The sequence below is a fragment of the Urtica dioica genome, chromosome 2 (assembly GCF_054948205.1).
Source record: "Urtica dioica subsp. dioica isolate 48M chromosome 2, U.dioica_male_clone48M_v1_H2, whole genome shotgun sequence".
In the NCBI taxonomy this organism is placed as follows: Eukaryota; Viridiplantae; Streptophyta; class Magnoliopsida; order Rosales; family Urticaceae; genus Urtica; species Urtica dioica.
In genome coordinates, this window is record NC_142757.1 from 33,440,776 (window position 1) to 33,453,183 (window position 12,408).

The 12,408-nt window shown below is 40.5% G+C and overlaps 2 protein-coding genes across 2 annotated transcripts; one reads left to right on the top strand and one right to left on the bottom strand.

Moving 5' to 3' along the window:
* Positions 1-1,105: 1,105 nt before the first annotated feature.
* Positions 1,106-1,471, bottom strand: LOC149404457 (uncharacterized). Its single transcript, XM_089607533.1, has one exon. It carries the CDS (start codon positions 1,469-1,471, stop codon positions 1,106-1,108), a length of 366 nt encoding a protein of 121 aa, XP_089463659.1.
* Positions 1,472-7,908: 6,437 nt separating this feature from the next.
* On the top strand, positions 7,909-11,819 carry LOC149404458 (carbon catabolite repressor protein 4 homolog 4-like). Its single transcript, XM_089607534.1, has 9 exons — positions 7,909-7,941; positions 8,524-8,581; positions 8,682-8,790; positions 8,996-9,155; positions 9,222-9,271; positions 9,357-9,548; positions 9,676-9,894; positions 9,965-10,112; positions 10,462-11,819. Exons 1-9 carry the CDS (start codon positions 7,909-7,911, stop codon positions 10,735-10,737), a joined length of 1,245 nt encoding a protein of 414 aa, XP_089463660.1. The 3' UTR covers positions 10,738-11,819.
* The last annotated feature ends 589 nt before the right edge of the window (positions 11,820-12,408 follow it).

Here is a 12,408-nt window from a genome sequence, read left to right on the forward strand (position 1 = left end):
GGTCGAGCCTGGCCTGGAGGTCGAGCTCGGTTGGAGGTCGAGCTCGCCTGGGGGGTCGAGCTCGCCTGGAGGCCGAGCTCGTCTGGGGGTCGAGCTCTCGCCTGAGGGTCGAGCTCGCCTGGATGTCGAGCTCGCCTGGGGGGGTCGAGCTCTCGCCTGGGGTCGAGCTCGCCTGGAGGTCGAGCCTGGCCTGGAGGTAGAGCTCGTTTGGCGGTCGAGCTCGTCTGGGGGGGTCGAGCTCGCCTAAAGGTCGAGCTCGCCTTGGGGGTCGAGCTCGCCTGGAGGTCGAGCTCGCCTGGGAGGAGTGAGATCTTCACGGTTAGAAGCGCTGACCTTGGAGGAGTGACCGTCACCCTGTATCATCTTTTTTCTCTTCTATGAAATTCTATCCGTGAACAATAACATATAAGATAAGCTAGTGGGAAAAAAGAAAAATCACCTGGCCATATTAAAAAAAAACGGCCCTAAAGCCGCTGCGAAAATCGCAGCGACGACCGCCCCCATAGTTGAAAACCATGCAAGCCCTAGGGAAAATCCTCTCCAGCAGTAATGCCTCAGTAAGTAGACGAAAAAAAACCGGCGCCGCCACGGGAAAGAGGTGATTAAAGCATAGAAGCGCCGCAAAGAACAGCTCTCCGATCAAGTCATTCCCTTCCTCCAACTCACTCAATCTCGCGGCTCTCTCTCTTCTTTGAGCCATACATCGTATTCTAAACTTCCTGCCCAAGAGAAAGAGAAAGATATGTGAAGTACTTGATATATTAGGTTTCCAACTTCTGTGTTTGTTACAAAAAAACAAGAAAAGCAAGATGTTAGCAAAACTTACATCAGTCCCAGCTTGTGTATCTGAAGAAGTTGTAGGTATGCAATCAGAACCCGCATTTGTCGAAGTTAAGACTTCATGATAAACAACGTTCTTTGTGCAATAAATCGAAGTACTTTCATCGCCATTTGGCTTTATAAGCACTTTGATAGAATCAGCTGTTCTAGCCCTCGACAAAGCAACATATAATTGTCCATGAGAGAACACAGGCTCTGGCAAATACAATCCAACATAGTCCAAAGTCTGTCCTTGAGCTTTGTTAATTCTCATGGCAAAACATGGTCATATCGGAAATTGTCTACGCTTGAAAGGAAACGGAGAAGAGCTGGTGTCAAGTGGGATAAAAGGAATCCTCGGCAGGAAAACTATCTTCCCGGAATAATCACCACCAACCACTTCCGCACGAATCACATTTCTTTCGAAATGTTTGCAAATTAGCCTTGTTCCGTTGCACAGGCCTTCCGATGAGTTGATATTCCGTAAAAGCATAACAGGACAATTTTCTTTCAAGATCAATTCATGAGGAGGCATTCCATTAGGCACCAAAGTGTTGAGGAAATCCTCAGTTAAATTTTGGTCCACAGTATCAATGGGTTCATCAAAGCTATAATACTTGACGACATCTCCAGGGAAGCGATCTAGCAACATGTTATTTATTCGGTCCACGAATTCATTTTTAGGTGTTAGAATGACTCGATTAATTATGAAATGCAGCTGATCAGAATGTAACTTATCCTTCGGGAAAACTACATCAATTAATTCACTTTAAGATGTAACATCGTCTACAAATGGCAAGACCATATTGTGTGGCAAACTAATTTTCCCAGCATCGTCACATGGTTCCTGGCCGTCTCCAACTCTAAGCAAGAAACTTGAAAAAGAAGAATCTAACCTTGCTCTCATATTCTGAACAAGCTTGACCTTGATAAATGATTTCCACAAATGCGAGTGAACGAGGTTAGCATTTACGATATCTTTTTTAGAACCGTTTGTCACAACTGGCAACACTTGGCGGAAATCACCCCCTAGAACAACTACCTTGCCACCAAAAGGTAAGGGAGAGTCGCACACGTCTCGCAACATTCGATCAACTACTTCAATTGCTTGCCGGTGCATCATCGGGGCTTCGTCCCATATAATTAACTTCGATAATTTGAACAGCTCAGCAAGAGGCGATTGTTTCGTCACACCGCAGTTTGAGGTGGCATCTACTTGCAGTGGGATCCGAAATCTAGAATGAGCAGTTCGTCCACCTGGCAATATACCTGCTGCAACCCCAGATGATGCCGTTGCCAGGGCAATCTTGTTCCTAGACCTGACAGCAGTGAGCAATGCACGGTATAAGAAGGTTTTTCCTGTCCCACCAGGACCATCAATGAAAAACAAAGCTGACTCCTTCGAAGAAACTTTTTGCATAATCTGGTCAAATGCATAATTCTACTCTCTATTCAATTTATCCATAGCATGTATATCATCCTCCGAAATGCATATTTCCATTTCCTCTGAAATAAGCTTTGATGGATTGTCAATAAATTCAGAATCAACGTGATAATCGACGAGAAAATAATCATTCACATTTTTTCCCATTGGTTCAAGAATAGAGTTGATGCTTTGCAACGCACGAACTTCTGTTACGTGATGCGCTGAATGATGATTTGCGTAGTCTTCGCACATTGATTCTTTGAAAAGTCCCCACGATAGCCGCGGGTTACGAGGACTACAGAACACGAGAATTGTTGCAAACAATCTGCGGAGAGCACATGACATTTGGTATAGAGAAGCTTCCCTCAAACATATTTCATAACTATCATCCCCATCGAGAAGTCCATGCAGCAAAGCAGCTTCTTGAAACGTACTACTTTGGACTCCATTTACAGTTTTTAGATCATCAAATGATGTCGGGCCTGTAACGTGATTCAGCAGCAAGCGCATATAGTACCGTTCTCCCTCAGTAATGCTAGCCATAACTACTCTTCCAATGGCCCCTTTTTTTTTCTTTGAGTCCACATTTTTTCCCTCTTACTCCAAACAAAGTGCTCGGGGAATTCTCTATACAACAAAGTTTTTGCTTTTCCATCATTTTGATTCATTTCAAAAAATTCAGTGAGCATTGTCCTTTTAGTCATGTCATCGTCAACCAGCGACCGAAGATCAGTGTCATCGTCAAACGTTACGTATTGACCTTCTGGGAGGTGGAGTTGTAATGAGAAAATAGGAGGATGCATTTCACTTACGGTAAAACCAAAGAGTATCCATGTTGCTTCGGGCGGTGAAACCCATCTAGCTGTTTGGAAGACATCTATTTCATTCAACATGTCAGGCTCTGAATTTCGGCCAACAGCGAAGCACACTCGATCATGGCCTTTGTACACATACTTGTACAGATATTTAACAGCCTTGATGGTACAACAAACTTCTACGTTCATGTGGCAATCAAACTTTGCTAATAGATAAGGACTATAAGGAACAACCCACCTATTGTTTAAGTAATGACCGCGAATTCGAAGCTTCTGATCATCATCTCGGCGGCGGTAGATCGGATAGCATCCTTAGTCTTCTGCGTATGAGAACAAAATGACTTTGGATAGCCACTCTTGCATTTTCCATCACGTTTCATGCAAACGTTTCCTAGATTCAAATTGCCACAAGGACCATGCATCATGTGTTTTGCAACAAGAGAGTATAAATGAGGATGCTGTTCTTTGTTCAGGATTTCTGCAGAAACAATATTATCGTAGTCTTCAGGACTTGAAAGCTTTGAAGTTTGGTGGAGAATAAGTAAGAAATGAGCATGTGGAAGACCTCTCTTTTAAAACTCGATCACATATACATACGCAGCGACGGGTCCGAAAATGCATCTCTTAATCAAATCAACTTTCAACTCCTCGACTTTAGCTCTAAAGACACGAGATAATAAATCTGGTCTATCTTGGGCTAAATCAGTACTTTCCAATTGCTCTTTGATCTCTGGCCAATTCGGATTGCATGTCATTGTCAAAAACACATATGGTTTTCCAAATCTTTGAACTAATGTCATAGCATCCATATATCGTCTGCGCATATCTCGCGGGCCACCTGTAAATGTAGCAGGTAAAATAACCCTTTTACCAGTATCTTGACCCCTGGATCGACCCATCCCCAAGCTATCTACGATACCACGGTAAAGATCTGCTCGGATTTCGCTCTGCTTATGCCGAAAGTAATCTAGCCTCTGTGTCTCTACTTTGACGTACATGTCAACCACGTATTGCTGCAACAAACGACCAAAATGCAGCAACAAAGACTTTTGCAAAGGCCTTACTTGCAGCTTGTAGCAGTAGTATTCTCTACAAGAAACCGAAGCTCTTGTATTAGTCGCCAGAGCTGAAAGAAAAAACAGTGTATAAAAATATCATCAAGTTAATAAATGAAGATGTTGCAAAGTATATTCATAAGAGTCTGGAATATTAAATATGCACATAACAATCATACTTCCTGTTTCGTTTGTTATTAGCTCCTCAATCAAACCCATTTCGTTCATATGAGGAAGAGATGAATGAGTAAAGTTTCTGTGATTCCCACTTCTTTGAGCTCTACGGATGCCTTTATGCCAACCGGCATCTCCATGAGGGAACAATAAAGGATATTGAAAAGGATCATAACACCTAAAAAAATAGTTGATTCTATAATTTTCCCCGGTGTGAGCTGAAACAAGAATATCATGAACTCTCTCACTGTTAGTTGAGCCTTCGTCAACCCATAAGGCAGCAACTTGAGATGCTGAAGGGGCATTGTAAACTCTTTGATCAAGCCCAAGATCACAGCGTATAGAGATTTTCAGATCCGCTAAATCTGGAGCCTCTTTAAGACTGCGAAAAAATTGACAGTATGGATTAATCTGCAGCACATCACGTATCTTGGCAAGAAATTCAATGGTCAAGCAATCGGAGAATTGCAAACGATTCTCTAATTCATGCTCTGTGTCATAAAAGTACAATTGCAGAAAGGCTGGAGGTTCGTTTGGCATAAGTTGCTTAATAGTATGATGAACTTGCCCCTGGACTCGAAAAGTATATATGCCTTTATCCTTTGCACACAACTTCTTATCGTAGTTAACCCCAAGTGAAGTGAAAGCGAAGCTACTGTTATAAACTCGAGCGAATCTTTTGAACTGACGTGCTTCCTCAGTTGAAGATACGAATAAGTCATACAATTGAGTAGGCACATCGTTAAATTTCAAAGTAACAGTTCCGTTGGAGCAACATAAGCCCTTACTTTCAAACTGAAGTAGCAACGCTCCACAAGATGCACAAACAGTTGGCTGGTCAAGGTTGCTAGAACTTACAGGAATCTGATTCAATTCAAAGTCATCTGTCCGTCTGCTTTTGTTTTTCTTCGGTTGGGTAATTTGGGAAGAAGATGAGCAAATTTGTTAAAGGGAAAGATGTTAGCCGAGCCACACAAGAATGGTAGTAAGGTGGAGATGTAGCCTCTAAATACACGTAATATATGTCAAAATTGCAAATAGGTATATATAGAGAGGTTAAAACTATGATGTGGCTTCATATTAAATAGTTTAAATGACAGCGATAGGACCAGTTTTCTATCCGTAACAAATAGTAAAATCTTGTTTTTAGATTAAGAAAGGAAGTGCGCATACTTTAGTCTCCGTAAATCTAATAATAATAATAAAAAAAAGTAACTAAGACAGTACACATAAGACAATAATAAGAAGACATTCTAAAAAGGATGGAAATTCAAAATGTATTAGGTAATCATACCGGGGACAACAGACGTGCAGAAAAGAAGTTGGCATTTTTTATTTCTTTTTTCATTCAACAACAAGCTCCTGTTCGTCCGCGCGCTAGCCGCACGAGCAAGTTTTCCGGAATCGGATTTTTGTGGAATCACGTCTGATAATAAAAAAAAAGATTATTATAGTCAACACAATACACAAGATATAATAACAAGACATCTTTTAAAAAAGATCAACGGAATGATGATTTATTGGGCGACCATACCCGAGTCAGCAACCCTACCAGGCTACGAGGTTGTGCAGTCGCTGCTATCACAAACTGGATCTGCAAAAAAAAAAGAAAAGGAAAGCAGCAAAAACAAAGAAGTTTAGTTGCAGAAAAGAGTATCAATTTCTAAGAGAACTGCAGTAGCCAGAATTTTGCAAAAATGTAAACGCGTCTATACACAGGAGAGAATAATAACAAGATATTAAAAAAAAAGGATAAAAATTTAAAAAAATTATTACGCAAGCATACCGGAGTCAGCAGCCGTGCACAATAGAAGTTGACGTTTTTTATTCCTTTTTCCGTTTAAAAACAAGATCCTCTTCTTCCGCGCGCTAGCCGCAGAACCCAGTTGTGCGTAATTGGAATTGTTTGAAATTACGGCTGATAATAAGAAAAGAAGATATAATCAAGACAACACACAAGATAAAATAACAAGATATTTTTTAATACGGCTCAATAAAGTAACGATGTATTAGATAACCATACCCGAGTCAGACGGAGGAGGTAAGTCAAGCTGACGTTTCCTATTTCTTTTTTCACGTAAGAACAACGCCCGCGCATGCCGTGCGGCAGCGGCATGACCACCTTTTCCAGGTTTTTGCGAAACCCCGTCGGCTGAATAAGGTAAGTCACGACAGCCAATCATTTCAGTGGTAGGACATGTAGTATTAATGTTAAATTTTTAATACGGATCAGTAAATAAATGATGTATTAGATAACCATACCCGAGTCAGACGGAGGAGGTAAGTCAAGCTGACATTTCCTATTTTTTTTTTCACGTAATAACAACGCCCTCGAATGCCGTGCGGCAGCGGCATGACCACCTTTTCCAGGTTTTTGCGAAACCCCGTCGGCTGAAGAAGGTAAGTCACGACAGCCAATCATTTCAGTGGTAGGACATGTAGTATTAATGTTATATGTAGTAGACGTAGTAACAATTGGAATATCACAAGCATTAATAATTGAATGATCTTTCGATCCACTTGTTGTCGTCATTTTCCGTGCATCCTCAGACAGCCTGAATTCTTCTACATTTAGCTTAAAAGTGTGCGGGGAAAAAAAGGGAAGAAGTAACGTCAAACACTGCAAACATAAGATACCTCATTTATCACATTCCACCGCAAAGAGTCGTTGACTTTCATCGATTTTGAATGAAATCCAAGGCCAACAAGATCAGCTGCGCAAAAGAACAATTCCAATTACGCACAACTCGGTTGTACGGCTAGCGCGGGGAAGAAGAGGATCTTGTTTTTAAACGGAAAAAGGAATAAAAAAACGTCAACTTCTATTGTGCACGGCTGCTGACTCCGGTATGCAGGGTCAACCCCCAGGCGAGCTCGACCTCCAGGCAGGGTCGACCTCCAGGCGAGCTCGACATCCAGGCGATCTCGACCTCCAGGCGAGCTCGATCTCCAGGCGATCTCGACCCCTAGGCGAGCTCGACCGCCAGGCGATCTCGACCCCTAGGCGAGCTCGACCGACAGGCGATCTCGACCTCTAGGCGAGCTCGACCTCCGGGGCTGTATCTTTTTTTTTTGTTATTTTTTCTTGCCCAGGGCAATGGTTGTCAAAGACGAACATTGAAGGAGATTAGAGTGGGCGAGCTCGACCGACAGGCGATCTCGACCCCTAGGCGAGCTCGACCTCTGGGGCTGTATCTTTTTTTTTGTTATTTTTTCTTGCCCAGGGCAATGGTTGTCAAAGACGAACATTGAAGGAGATTAGAGTGGATAGAACTAACCACAAAGGCGTGACAAAAACGCGGCCGATGTCGGACCGGAAGCGGTTCGGCGGAGTCAAGTTCCGGGAGATGGAGATGAACTGTTTGCTGGCCTACGGAGAGTCGGCCAACCTCCACGAGCGCCTCTTCACGGTCAGCGAGTCGTCTCAGATGAGTTTGTCGCGTCTGCGGCAGTTTTGCCACCGTCGTCAAGCGGCCCGTCGCCGGAGGCCACAAGACAGAGACCCCTCGCCTTTGCGAGTCCGCCGATTCGAAGAAAGAGCGTGATTTGAAGCTTTATCTTTGCCGCAACCCTCTTAATTTCCTCGTTTAGGTTCCTTTGTTTTTTTTTTTAAAGAACCATGGACATTAGGTCAAAGAAGAGGAGAAGACAGGTCAAGAAAATCAAGCTGAGAAGACCAAGAGTTCAGTAAGAGAGTGCAAACAATTTCGCCACGTGGCGCTCAAGGAAGGGGGCAAAGAATTGCCACGTGGCAGAGCATGGATAGGAGTTTAAGGAGCGTAGATACTTATTATCTATGTTATGGATTATTACTTTATATCTTGGTCATGCGTATTTGTGTTGATATCACAAAAATGTAGTGGTATATTTGAAATTTAGATTGGTCGGATGGATTCTCATTTTCTCAAACATATGCCTTGTGCAAAATGAATGACATAACATTTTTAACACTTGTGTGTATAAGAGCATCTCCAACCCACACCATATTGGTGTGGGAAGTGATTTTTATAATATGAGTTTTACTTCAACCCACACTATTTTTTGCACTAAAATAGTACAAAAAATGGTGTGCTGGATAGTGTATCACCAAATTTGTTGTTACACTATTCACTCACACTGTTTTGGTGCAACAAAAATTTTATTTGCAAATTCATTTCCAAATAAAAAATAATTTATATTTGACCTTATTTAAATATTTTTTGGGACATGTCGCACGGTAAATTCTATTTTATAGGATCCAAACGATTTTGGTAGTTTTGATATCCCTGCGCAGAAACCGACCGATTTTGCCGGTAACGCAAGCCTTAATTTTGGTATTCCGTCGGAGAAGCGGTAGTTCCGCGGCGAAGCTTCATCCTGATTAATCCTGGTACGTATTTGGGGAATCACCAGTCATGCCTGAATTCCCGATTTCAGAAGTAATGACTCAGATTACTGTTTTACAGGGTTTGCAAAGAAAGATTAAGAGAAAAAAAAAGGACCAGGACTTGACTGTTTTCAGGTAATTTTACTCAATCTTGAAACGAGGGTTCGGAATAGAGACAAGCACTGATGTGAAAAATCTATTTGATTGGCTTGCAGGTACTTTGTAAAACGAGCTCTCTGTGTATCATTAGTCCTTCACTTCGATAACTCTATTTGTCGTTTCGACTAACAATGGTGAGACTGAAGGCATTCCCTTTCGCAATCCCATTCCCGTTCCCTAGTTTCCTCAGGCGAAGCACAATGTCAATGAGTAGCGTAAATAGCAGCCAATCTCAGCCCTTGAAGTACCCGCAATTCACTTCTCTACCGCCCGATCCTAATCGACCCCAATCTCAATCCCCCACCACATTTCGGCTGGTCTCGTACAACATTTTGGCCCAGGTATGTATGTATGCATTGTGTATTTCATGATTGATATTCATATACTGATAACAGTGACATTGATAGGTGTATGTGAAGAGCTCTTATTTCCCACATTCGCCCTCGGCGTGTCTCAAGTACTAAAACCCCATTCCCTATTATTTCGTACTTTTGTTGTATTTACATTCATACTCTAATTGGCCTGTGTTTTGCTGTGTTCAGGTGGAAAGCTCGGTCCCAAGCACTTGTATCGGTTCTTGGGAATCTCGGAGCTCACTTTCTCTGCCTCCAAGAAGTTGACGAGTTCCAAAACTTCTACAAACCCAATTTGGATGCCCTAGGTTACTCCGCTCTCTACGTTCAGAGAAATGGCAAAAAGCGCGATGGCTGTGCCCTCTTCTACGCCCCCGAAACGTCCGTGCACATATATATATATATATATATATATATATATATATATATATATATATTTGTCATACGCTTCTTCTGGATCACGTTGCTTAATGGCCTCGTCTTTTTTTATTTTTGTTTGTTGTTGCAGCGCAGAGTTGATATTGCAAGAGAACATCGACTACAACGATCTCGTGGACTCTGTTGCTGACGGAGCGGCTCCGCCGGAGAGTGAAGATGAAAATGGCCGGGGCGATCCGAACGATCCCCGCGTGAGACTAAAGCGCGACTGTGTCGGTATCATGGCCGCGTTCAGGATCAAGGACTGTCGTAACCATGTCGTGATCGTCGCGAACACTCACATCTACTGGTAATCCCATAGCGTTCTTCGCGTGTATTTCTTCTGATGGTTAATTTCGATCTTGGTGATTTTGCTACAGGGATCCGGAATGGGTTGACGTCAAGCTTGCACAGGTTGAATATCTTCTATCAAGGCTTGCGAAGTTTAAAAGAGAGGTATCGGAAAGATTTGACTGCACAACTTCGGTAATTGTGGCTGGTGATTTCAACTCAACTCCGGGGGATAAGGTTCGCAATGCGCTGCCAAATTCTTTGCACATTTTGTATGCTATTTGGCATATGTTGCTGTACTATTCTGGTTATGACACTTTGAACCATCTTCTTTTTGTTTTTAGCAGTTTCACCCCTAAACTTGTATTTGATGTGCGTGTGTGTGTGTGTGTGTGTGTGTGCGCGTGATTAGTTACAAATTTCTACATTTAAGCGACTAAAACTTTACGTATCTCTCGCATATGTCATTGTACAATTTCTCAATAAACACAAAAAAAAAATGTCTGAAATGACTTTATTATTATTATTCTTTTTGTTTTACTAATTTGAATGTTGCAATGGTAGTTAACAACCGTAATGTTGGCAGGTGTATCAATACATTGGTTCAGAAGATGTGCCAATCGGGTTGTGTAGTGTGTACGGCGTGACAAAGGGAGAACCAGAATTCACAAACTGCACGCCCGACTTCACCAATACGCTGGATTACATATTCTTCTCCCCAGAGGACTCCATTAAACCAGTGAGTTTGCTCGATCTTCCTATATCGGATTCGGTTGATGTTTTAGGTGGATTGCCAAACTTGAGTCACCCTAGTGATCATTTGCCGATTGGTGCCGAGTTTGAAATTTCTAGTAGCACATGATTTAGCGGTTTTGACATAATATGTATAACTGGATTTGCTTTCATTCAAGATTCTTAATACCAATTTTGACAATCAGTTACATCTTGTTCAAATTTGTTACAAACTGAATCAGAGAAATCAAATTTTTTTTTTTCTTCGTTTTTTTAACTGGTTTTACTGCCTGTTTGTGTCAGGTTTTTTTTGCATAGTGATCCAGTAAAAAACTCTCTATTCATATGTACAATTGTATTTGCCGATAAATCAACATTTATGCAACTTATTTTTTATGCAACACACTTAAAACACAATGTTTTTTTTTTTTTTTACCATCCTCCCTTGAATTTGTTGAAGAAGAAAATGAATTCTGGTTTAAATAACCAATAGATGAGTAGTGAGGTTGAGTAGATCTTAGAGAGGTTTCCAAATTTAACAAGACGTGGTAAAAGATTAGTCGAAAACTTTACTTTTTGTACTTGAATAAGTTTACCAGTTACACGATTATAGGCTCACTTATGCCTACCTTAACTCTAGAAGTATAGATAGTTTCTGAGTTTAAATTAAGACCAAAACCTTTGCCTATGTTTATTTCAACTACTTAGGCTCTTTCTCTAGACAATATAGGAAATCGCCGTAAATTAAATTACATCCGACGCAGTCTTGATTGTATTTATGGTCCGAACAACGAACCCTCTTGTTTGCATCCTTAAATTTTACTCGGAACTCTTCATAGTTAATCAGACATCATGGATCAGACGCACCAAGATTTCCGGCTGAACATAAACAATTGGGGTGGAGGTTAGGCTCATGGAAAATAATAGAAGGAAAAAATGTTTGAGGGCATTTGAGTGGAAATTATATATTCACTTTTTTGGTAGAAAGGAGAAGAAAATGAGTAAAATAAAAGAGAGGCGTGGATCCATCATTTTCATTCTTCACATTGAAAATGGGTAGGAATTTTTCATTCATTTAATTTCTTTTTATCAAGAGATGGAAATTTTTTAATCTTTTTTTATTATTGAAGATAAGGGATGAAAATATATACAACATACGAAAATTACTATTTTATACCTATTTCAAACTTAAAAAGATCCAAAAAGTTGGTTTAAATTCCCTAATCATATAGAAAACCAATTTCTTTTCTATCATTCTCATTTGCTCTCTCATAAAAATTTCAAACCTTGTTATTTCCTTACCCTATACGTTTGCTAGAATTCTGTTGCTTGTGTTTTTTTTTTTTTTATTTTTTTATTTTTTTATTTTTTTATTTTCAGATTATGATTTGGGTTAAGTCCTTTATTTATATTTTGAACGATGTTTCAGTTCTTCACATTTTATATTCAGAGGGAGTATCATTTGGATCAATTATCTGCTATATTTTTTTGTAATTTTCTAGCAATAATTATCTTTTTTTTGTCTTGCGAAAAACAGAAGATTCGATGTTTCTTTTCGCATAGTTGGAACTATTTTTTATTATATTTCAAAAAATTTCCTAACTTACAAAAACATTGACATTTCTTGATATTATCATATAAGAAATAATATTTTTCTCACATATAATTTCTTGATTCCATCAACGTCGCGGAAGATATTTTAATCGAAAGGACAGGGACAAGGAAGGATATAGACTTTTGGCAGTGGTGGCTCTAGCACTTTTTCTTTTATCTATATATTTTTTAACATCTAAAGTTTTTT